The sequence below is a fragment of the Aaosphaeria arxii genome, assembly GCF_010015735.1.
Source record: "Aaosphaeria arxii CBS 175.79 unplaced genomic scaffold BU24scaffold_5, whole genome shotgun sequence".
Classification (NCBI taxonomy): domain Eukaryota; kingdom Fungi; phylum Ascomycota; class Dothideomycetes; order Pleosporales; genus Aaosphaeria; species Aaosphaeria arxii.
In genome coordinates, this window is record NW_022983478.1 from 258,313 (window position 1) to 267,678 (window position 9,366).

Below are 9,366 nucleotides of genomic sequence, written 5' to 3' on the forward strand. Positions count from 1 at the left end.
TAGATGTAATGATAACCTACACCAGCACACCGTCCGATGATACCTCGTCGTACATTCTTTGAGTACAAAGTTGCCGTTTATTCTACTTATTCATCTCTTGCGTGTCTGTCTGTGTCAATAATACATTGCGTTGATACAAGCGAGGAGAAGAGGAAAAAAAGTCCGTCATTTTTCTTCCAGCGAAATGGTTGGGGATACCACTTGAGATGTGAGGTTCATAGAGCAGGAGTTGGTCGATGAATTCGGGGGTCTATGGCTATGGTGATGTTGGGTTTAATTGCAGTGTATAGGTAGATGGGTTTGGGTGTGATATATGCTGTTTGGGGGGTGGGATGCTGGTGATGCTGGTGTGTCTGTAGTGATATGGTGGGTTTAGACAAGGGGAGAGAGATTGGGGATGTGTTTGATTTTTGAGGCTTAAGAGGCGTATGGATGTATGGTACATTGCGTGAATGAGTGGGAGGATTGTGTCGGTCTTTGGAGGGTTGGTGAGTGGGTAGAGGAGAGTTGGTGTGTTGTGAAGAATGTATGATCGATGTTGTGAACACAGATCAGTGCTTTTGGCTCATGGATTTTCATTTTGGGCATCTACCTATGTTTGCGGGTCCAATGTGCATAAATATGAGAATCATGACAGTCAGAGATGAATGTGATTCTGCGGGTACCCGTATCAAATACCGTACGGGGTGGAGATTATTATTTCGTGGTATCATTCATCGTGTCCAAACAATTTATGTACAATCAAACAATTCTTCACGCTATCGAGTAACCTTGAACCTCTCACGTTCAGCACGCTCCGAATCGTCCATAACTCCAGCGTTACCACTTGGCCGAGACGGATCGTCCTTGACCGGCACGCAGTTGAGGAACGGATACCTCGCCGAGACGTTCGATCCCCACGTCCAGTTCGACACCTGTCGGATGTGCTGCTCGAACTGCGGGTTGAGTCCTAGCTCTGATTTCGATCTTGCGGTGAAGATGGACGCCGGGTCGTCGTGCGGCCAGTTGACGGACAGGGATGCGTTGGAGAGTTCGCGGAGGTCGTAGAACTCCGTCCAGTCCATTGTTGTGATGATGCTTTGTCGGGCTTCTGGCCTGCTTGTTGAGTTAGCGATATTGACAATAGGACGCGGAGGTGAGACGGGAGACATACCACACCATCACGTCGATCCACACCGGGTGTGGGATTGTCAGTTGCGATTCCACTGGCCGCAGAAACTCGGGTATCGCTTCGTAGTTCTGCTTGTTGGGCGATATTAACCACCGCAAGTACGTGCAGATGAGGTACATGGCAGCGACCTTCTCTGTGATCCTCGGCAGCCGCATGGTTATCCGTCCATGCTGGCCGATAGCGTTGGAGATGGAGTTGTTGGTGCTCTCCTGCTCGGGGTTGAGCAGCGACTTGATGCTGGGGAACGATGGTCCTGTGAGCTCGGGGATCGGTCCGGTGTGTTGCTCCCGCTGCCGGGTCGTTCGTATTAGGTCTAGGATAACTTCGTCCAGTCGACATGTTGCGTTGACGTGTAGAGGTAGTCTTTCCCATATTGGTCGTGTTGGAGAGTTGGCGTCTGTGATCTGTATGTCGGCCGTTTGTGATACCCAGGTGCTCGCGTCGCCCTCGGGTGGGAATGGATCCAGAGACAATGAGAACCCGCTCATTGAAGACGGATCGCTTGCTAGGTTATGTTAATCGTCGCTCTCGTAAATATAGCTTCATCATTCCACTTACGAAAGCCACCCGGCCAGAAGTTGAAGGGCGACTCGCCGCCGGTTGAGAACGGTAGGTCTATTGTGAATCCAGTGCCTTCATGTGTGATGTTGAAGCCAGTCACGTTCCCATCCGATGATGCCCCTGCGGAGGAAACACTGGCTAGGTGTGATGCATCCTGTCCGGGCTCTGCGCACGGCGAAGACACATTCACGATTGGCGAATGGTCGCCATTTGCCGAGGGTGCTGCAGTCGTTGACGGGGCAGGCGTCGGTATACCCGCCGGCAGAGCTGATGCTGCATCTATCAGGCGTAGCGATGTACGAGCAGAGTCGATCGCCTGCCGCAGAGAGACCTCACTGCATTCCAGCTGTTTGACTCTTTCTTCCGACTGGGCGAGTCGTTTCTTGAGATCCCCAACCTCTTCTTCAAGTTCTTGAATGCGGCTCTTCTTTCGAGCTCTAGTCTTCGTCAGCCTGGTGCACAATACATCACACGACTGCTGGCCCTGGGCAGGAGAAAAACAAACCTCGAAGCTCTCTGGTTCACACGGTCGAGTGCTCGTTTCCGGTAGAGTTGCTCTGTGGTCAAATTGGCAACGGACCGCTCCATCGTGACAGTGCAGCAAGTAAAACTGGAGATGCAGGGCGCGCGGCGGGCGCTCTGCATGCTTTGAAGGGGAGCCGTTGGAGATCCATGAGGGGCGGGAATGTCTGGCGTGTTCGGGGAGGGAGATGGCGTAGTTGGTGGATGGCTCAAGAATGGCAAGGATGGGTCAGGATGGTCGGGATGGGAGGGCGAGAGATGAAGTCGTTTTCAGGGTAGTTCATCACGCCAATCTACTCTGATAGGGCGCATCTACGTGACGCTGCATTCGTGCTAAACCACTTCAAGACGCGGATGAAGCGCCAAGCATCACGAAATACTTCATCCGATTCACATCATTCGTGTCCGACTCCAGTCCAGATTAGGTATAGTCAGCAACTCCAGACCTGCAAATCTGACTCTCTCGTGGAATTCTAACGACATGTGGAGATATATACCGATATTTCTTCGATCATCCTGTCGGTTAGCTGATTTTTCAGTCTGCATGAGTGGTTTTTTGAATTGTTCTAGAGACATGCAAGTTGATCACAGGCCGGAACTGCCGGACTGACTTGATCTGCTTTTCTTTATTAACTATCATGTTTCCCAATTTTGAGACTTGCATTCCAAAGCCAATTCACAAGTCAATGCTTGAGAGCGACATTCGGTGAGCTTGTGTGTAACTCAGAATGTTCGTTACATCTGTTTGTACCACCCTGCTGCTCCTCGCTTTGGGGGCAACAGCAAAGAAGCCCAATATCCTCTTCATCTTAACCGACGATCAAGATTGGCACATGCAATCACTGGTAAGCCGAATTGAATACTCAAAGAAAGCATTAGTTACTCATATTTCATCCAGGAACATATGCCATTTCTGCAGAAGTACCTGGTCCAAGAAGGCACATTGTACACAAACCACTACTGCACAGTAGCCATATGCTGCCCCTCAAGAGTAAACCTCTGGACCGGCCGAGCAGCACATAATACCAATGTGACCGACGTATTCCCTCCATATGGTAAGTTCTATAGTTTCGAATCAAATCTATCTCAGTTTCTGATTAGAAGTAGGCGGTTATCCAAAGATTGTTCATGAAGGAATCAACTCAAATTACTTGCCGATATGGATGCAAGATTCGGGATATAACACCTACTACACTGGCAAGCTCTGGAACGCCCATACTGTTGACAATTACAATGCCCCGTACGCTGGCGGATACAATGGATCCGACTTCATCCTTGATCCCTACACGTATGAGTACTACAATGCCTGGATGTCGCGCAACGGACAGGCACCCGTCAGCTACAAAGGCCAATACTCCCCCGACATCACCGCCGAGAAAGCTTATGGCTTCCTTGAAGAAGCTACCCAGCACAAAGAGCCATGGTTCCTTACAGTGGCTCCAATTGCTCCCCACAGCAACGTCAAGCTCGAGCCGATTGACGCGGTCGATATGGATGCGCCAAAGTATGCTAAACGGCATGCTCATTTGTTCAAGGACTACCGTATTCCTCGCGACGCGAACTTCAACCCCGAAAAGGTAGGCTCCTTGAATCTAATTAATTGATAACCCGGGAAGTTGATGAGAACTAGCAAGGTGGAGTTGCCTGGGTGAAAACCTTGCCACGCTTGAACGACACAGTCATCGAATACAACGATGAATTCCAGCGATCGCGCCTTCGGGCTCTCCAGTCAGTCGACGAGATGATTGAGAAATTGATCAAGACGCTCGAAGAGAAGAACCTGCTGGAGGATACGTATATCTTCTTCACAACTGATAATGGTTACCACATCAGTCAGCATCGTATGCATCCTGGCAAAGAATGCGGGTTCGACACCGATATTCACATCCCACTGATCATCCGAGGCCCTGGAATTGCCAGAAACCGAATCAGCGATGCTGTTACAAGCCACACTGAGTAAGACTACTCCATTCAAGTCGCAGCCTTCGATCACTAACTCCTACAAAGCCTATCCCCAACCATCCTGAAGCTCGCCGGCCAAACCCGGGAAGATTTCGACGGCACCCCCATTCCTGTATACGAACAAGAAGTCCTAGCCGCCAACAACAACCGAAACAGTCGCCACGAGCACGTCAACATCGAATTCTGGGGCATGGCGATTCCAGAAGGCCAATACGCCCACTACGACGGCGGGCCATCAGACGGCAATGGTCTTTACAAAGACGCCACGCGGAACAACACTTACAAGGGCCTTCGACTTATCGGAGAGGACTACAGTATCTACTATTCCGTCTGGTGCACCGGTGATCGAGAGTACTATGATGTCGCGCTCGACCCGGGACAGCTCGATAATTACTTCGATGCTGAAGCCGAAGCGACACGGCGTGGGTACTCGATCGCTGGTCGGTCGTTTGAGGAGGTGGTTAATAGGCTTGATGCGCTGATGTTGGTGCTCAAGTCTTGCAAGGGTAGGGATTGCGTCGAACCGTGGAGTGTGTTGCATCCTGGAGGTAATGTCAAGACGCTGAAGGATGCTTTGGCGAAGACTTTTGATGCTTTCTACGAGGAGCAGCCAAAGGTGTCGTTTGACTCGTGCGAATTGGGGTATATTAAGGAACTGGAAGGTCCACAGATACCAAATGTTTATGACGATGGTGAAGAGAGATTGGAATTGCGAGGGCAGCCGAGTTTCAAGTACCAAGGGCACTGGTCACTGTTTACATGAGTCTTGATGGCTCTGAACCCGCCTGGAGGGTTAACATTCCGCGAAAAACTGGTTATCCTATTCACGTCAATTCTAGAGAGGAAAAAATGCATCTAGGATCTTCAGATGAAATGTTGGATGATTTATGATCATGTTACAGCAGCATTCTGAGAACAGACATCGAGTTACTCGCTTGAATCTTCAATAGAAGAATATCTACGAAGTAAAAAGATGTACACGACTTTGCGATGAGTAATAATTAAGTGTCTATGAATACCTTCATTACATTTCTTCACACACCTAGCGACCGGTCTCACATTCAAACCCTAAAGGCACAAGAGAGGCGCAGTCAATATCGAGATCACTAATAGCCGGTATCTCTGATTCGTTCTGACAACCTATCATCTCTCTTGATGTCCCGTTGCTGACACCGAAGGATTGTACTCTATTTTCTTCGCACGATATAGGTAAACAGAAACTCAGTCGCACCTGCTCACGTTCGCCGCATTAAGGCACAAGTACTACGCCCCACACGATTGTTCAACTATACACCCGAAATTGAATTCCTGTAATACAAGTAGCATAGAGACCCCGATTGTAGATAGGCTTTCTATCTTCCTTGTTCTCTTGTTGCGTAGAACTGCTGCTCAACCGCACGGTCGGATACTCCCATCTTCAACATGCATCCTCTGATCCACCTCCTCATAGAAATTGCTACAACCTGCGGTGTAGTCGGCTTTACGGAACCGAAGTCTTTCGCGAGGAAAGCAGGTCTTGCAGTGGTAGTCTGGTGTGTTTGGCGATGTATTCCGCAGTGCATGTCTGCAATGGTACGAACGCCTTGGGCAGCACTCCTCGGTGGTTATGCTGCCACGTACCTCTATCATTATCTCGATGTGGCGCTTATAAGCCAGTAGGATTTCGAACAAGCAGCACCCGTCGGAATGTTCGCGAGGGCTCCCAGTGGGCAAACCCGTGCTAAAGATGATAATGAAAACAATTCGATATGGAAACGACTATCGTTTGGGGTTAAAGTTACCAGCTCTTTTAGATTCATCGGCACGCCCTACCAAGTTAAGAATGTTCCTCCAGCGATCACAACGGAACGGCGACATTTTCTCCTCCGGACATCACTTGTTATCATAGCTTCTTACATCATTATTGACGCCATCAGCTCTAGCAACGACCCAGACATCGCGTCCAAGTATCTCATGCCTGAAAACATCAAGATACTAGCTCGATTGAACGAGGTCACCATGGAGGAGTTGATTATACGCGCATGCACTACCATAGCGAGCTGCATTGGTCTCAATTGCGTACAAGGGGGAATTTATCATTTATTTGCGCTTGTAGCTGTTAGCTTGCGCATTTCCCTTCCGGAAGATTGGCCACCGTTCTATGGATCTATATCTCAAGCGTGGACGATACGAAGGTTTTGGAAGTTCGTCTACCAGCTGTCCCTATGTTATGATGATGCAGAGCGCTGACGGAATTATAGCAAGTTCTGGCACCAGATGAACGCTAGGAAGTATGCCTCGCTATCTCACTTCGTCGTCTACAAGGTGCTCAACCTACAACGCGGCAGCAAATCTGCAAGAATCCTACTCGTGCTCACTGCGTTCCTGACATCGGGCTTCATGCATCTGCTAATAGACATCTCGGCGGGAATCCCTGTTCAGAGATCTGGAGCCATCAATTTCTTCAGCGCACAGGCGCTGGGCATTCTGTTCGAGGATGCGATCATAACAGTGTACGGCGCATCGAGCAAGAGGATTCCGCGGTTCTTGGAATTGGCCATCGGGCTTATCTGGACGTTTGCGTTTCTCGTTTGGTCTACTCCGGCGTACGTGTATCCAATGTTCTGGCGCACCAATCTGGGGCTTAACGACTCGACTATTCCGCTCAGCATTTTTGGATCGAAGGACGAGCGCATGGCGGCATTGGGGTGTATGATGCTCATCTGCTCGATTGCTATGGTAGGAAGTCTTTGATTATAGTCTCGAGCACACGTAAAATCAGGAGCTGAGAAGGGAATTAGACCGAGAATCGGTGCCGCACCGCGGGAATGGAATTGAAGGGATTGTTGGCCTTAATGCTTGATCCATTTCTTCTATTCAAATGATTCGCGTAGCATTTAGTACAATTCTAACCCCTACGTGCTTTACGTGAATGTTTCAATAAGTTCAGCTCTGTGAGCGGAGGCATCAATCTATTCTTTCCATGAGCAAAGTTAATGTGCTTTCCTGAGGATCATCGGGCCCCAGTCTTTTAGATGCCAATGGTCCTCAAAATAATCTTAACGCACGATGGATGGCTTATAACCAAGCCAGAACGCACTTAGTGTAGGGTTCTGAAAGGGTTGTCACTTCTCAGTGAAATTGAACCTCTCGTCGACATTTTAGTTGCTCTCCCACAACGAGCTAGATTACAAAACAAAAAGAAAACTATCCTGATCCACAAGCATTCAAGCCACTTCGATAATTTGCAAATCGAGATGCAGTTGGAAATGGAAGAGCGACGACACGACGCACTGATGAAAGTATCGCATACCCTAACTTGGGTTCACTAAAAAAGGCCATGAGACAAGAGAAGAAGTTTTAGGACAACAGCTGACCAGGCCCGGGCGATAGTACGCATCAAAGACGCTAATGCAAGCAATACTGTTCATAAACAGGGAGGTGGGAGAGAATAGCTGAGTACGCTGAATATCGAACATTGTCAATGGAAGATAGAGAGCAGGCTCCATTCAACTTTCGAGAGGGAAATAACATGACACCAAGGAGAGTACGTCCAATGGATGCACTCTCCTTGGCAAGCTTACTTGTTTTGTCCCGTGGTAGAGCCTGCATGTCAGTGTAAGCGTGCGCCTGGGTGTAAATGTGCACCTGGATTTGACAGGAGGTAGACAGTTGACGGGAGCCTGGATGTCGACGTGCGCCTGGATGTACACAGTACAGAGATTAGGCACGTCGGATCGTACACCTGCTAGCGTTTTTAGCAGATACAAGGCATATAATATCTGCATCTACAGCCTCTTATTGCTGTAAGTAGCTGAACAAGGTTTAAGTATAGATGATACAGAGGGTAGGCACGTCGAGTCGTACACCTGCTAGTATCATGTACACTTTAACCTTTATAAGCTACTCGTACACTGTAGCAAATAAGAGGCTGTAAACGCACATATTATACAATACAAGTACCTTGTATCTGCTAAAAACATTAACAGGTGTACGACCCGACGTGCCCTACCTTCTGTATACACTGCGACCAGTACGTTCAAGCTTGGCTAACGCGCGGCAGACAAGCATGGTCATTATTGGCTCCTGGTGTTCCTCTAGCATTGAAATGTTCCCTCAAGATTTCTTTGCCGCTGCCCTTGATAACGACGTTTTCCATAGTGGTAGAAGTCGTTGCAGGTTGATCATGGCGCTGGGCCGAGAGATTGTAAAATCAAGTTGGTCACCGAAGAGCTCGTCTGCCAACCTCAGAAAGCATTTGCAGATGACCTATGGCCTGAGACTACTGTACAAAAAGCAATTGATCCTTCCGCAATCTACTGGGATCGGAAGCTGGTTTGTTGGAATCTTGCTAAGCTGAATGTGCGGGTACGCCGTACCCACGGATTTAGCTTAGCGCCGGAGGTCGATTCCGCCCCACGCCTGCTCTGTACTCTAGCCCGGGGCAACCTGAATCATGTTGGCATCAAGTTCGTTCTACCTGCATGGGACGACCATACCTGCGGGACGACAGACTTCTGCGATGCCATTTGTTATGTGGCAATTTCATTGGCCCTAACTGAATTATTCATATGTTGTCTTAGCCTGTCGAAAACTACATAGGTCATAGAACGGTCGGACGATACAAGGGAGGTTCCAATACAATCTCTGTTCTTATAGTTTGTCTGCGTCACAGTTGAACGGTGTACGCTAATTGTCTGGGGACTTTTGCTCACCTCCCCTAGGTTTCTTCATGGCAAAATTGATTCAGCATATGACGTGAAGATCCCATCGCTCGCGTCTAGGGTAACGGTCAGAGATTGCGGGAGGACACCCGACGCCATGCGAGGCAGCGCGAGGCTACCCATGTCTGTGGCGTGCTTATCATTTTGCTCAAAACTAAGGTAGCGGTCAGAACTTGCAGAAGCCCTCAAATTCCATCTGCAGCCATGCGAGGCAGCGCGAGGGTCCCCATGTCTCTGGGGAGAACTTGCAGAACCCACGCGAGGCAACGCGAGGGTCCCCATGTCCATGGCGTGTCAGATCCGACAGCATCTTTTCTGCTGTGCTGCACGTTTTCTGTCGTGCTGCACGACATCTGTCTTGCTGCACGATGTCTGTCTTGCTGCACGATGTCTGTCTTGCTGCACGATGTCTGTCTTGCTGCACGATGTCTGTCTTGCTGCACGATG

The 9,366-nt window shown here is 49.2% G+C and overlaps 4 protein-coding genes across 4 annotated transcripts in view; 2 read left to right on the top strand and 2 right to left on the bottom strand.

Moving 5' to 3' along the window:
- Positions 1 to 587: 587 nt before the first annotated feature.
- Positions 588 to 2,596, bottom strand: BU24DRAFT_423217 (uncharacterized protein). The gene is made up of 4 exons (XM_033528187.1): positions 2,238 to 2,596; positions 1,730 to 2,169; positions 1,154 to 1,676; positions 588 to 1,095 (listed from the first exon to the last, which is right to left on the bottom strand). The coding sequence occupies exons 1-4, from the start codon at positions 2,318 to 2,320 to the stop codon at positions 759 to 761; spliced, it is 1,383 nt and encodes a 460-aa protein (XP_033382525.1). The 5' UTR covers positions 2,321 to 2,596; the 3' UTR covers positions 588 to 758.
- Positions 2,597 to 2,673: 77 nt separating this feature from the next.
- On the top strand, positions 2,674 to 5,109 carry BU24DRAFT_370914 (Arylsulphatase). The gene is made up of 5 exons (XM_033524449.1): positions 2,674 to 3,099; positions 3,153 to 3,309; positions 3,362 to 3,831; positions 3,885 to 4,210; positions 4,262 to 5,109. The coding sequence occupies exons 1-5, from the start codon at positions 2,983 to 2,985 to the stop codon at positions 4,977 to 4,979; spliced, it is 1,788 nt and encodes a 595-aa protein (XP_033382526.1). The 5' UTR covers positions 2,674 to 2,982; the 3' UTR covers positions 4,980 to 5,109.
- A 529-nt stretch (positions 5,110 to 5,638) lies between these two features.
- BU24DRAFT_481622 (uncharacterized protein) lies at positions 5,639 to 6,949 on the top strand (the record flags this gene model as incomplete). Its single annotated transcript, XM_033533181.1, has 3 exons — positions 5,639 to 5,788; positions 5,876 to 6,399; positions 6,457 to 6,949. The coding sequence occupies 3 exons, from the start codon at positions 5,639 to 5,641 to the stop codon at positions 6,947 to 6,949; spliced, it is 1,167 nt and encodes a 388-aa protein (XP_033382527.1).
- A 2,049-nt stretch (positions 6,950 to 8,998) lies between these two features.
- BU24DRAFT_211599 (uncharacterized protein) overlaps positions 8,999 to 9,366 on the bottom strand; it is a 703-nt gene continuing 335 nt past the window's right edge. The window contains exon 2 of the mRNA XM_033521941.1: positions 8,999 to 9,308. Coding sequence (XP_033382528.1) covers positions 9,105 to 9,308 — 204 coding nt within the window. The 3' untranslated portion in view covers positions 8,999 to 9,104. The remainder of the gene's footprint in view (positions 9,309 to 9,366) is intronic.

Bases quoted from the DNA above. Each gene is read 5' to 3' on its own strand.
- BU24DRAFT_423217 (XM_033528187.1), bottom strand. From the start codon at position 2,320: ATGGAGCGGTCCGTTGCCAATTTGACCACAGAGCAACTCTACCGGAAA. The intron at 1,677-1,729 runs GTAAGTGGAATG...AACATAACCTAG, and splicing joins CTTCTGGCCGGGTGGCTTTC to CAAGCGATCCGTCTTCAATG. The intron at 1,096-1,153 runs GTATGTCTCCCG...CTCAACAAGCAG, and splicing joins TGGATCGACGTGATGGTGTG to GCCAGAAGCCCGACAAAGCA.
- BU24DRAFT_370914 (XM_033524449.1), top strand. From the start codon at position 2,983: ATGTTCGTTACATCTGTTTGTACCACCCTGCTGCTCCTCGCTTTGGGG. The intron at 3,100-3,152 runs GTAAGCCGAATT...TATTTCATCCAG, and splicing joins ATTGGCACATGCAATCACTG to GAACATATGCCATTTCTGCA. The intron at 3,832-3,884 runs GTAGGCTCCTTG...GATGAGAACTAG, and splicing joins CGAACTTCAACCCCGAAAAG to CAAGGTGGAGTTGCCTGGGT.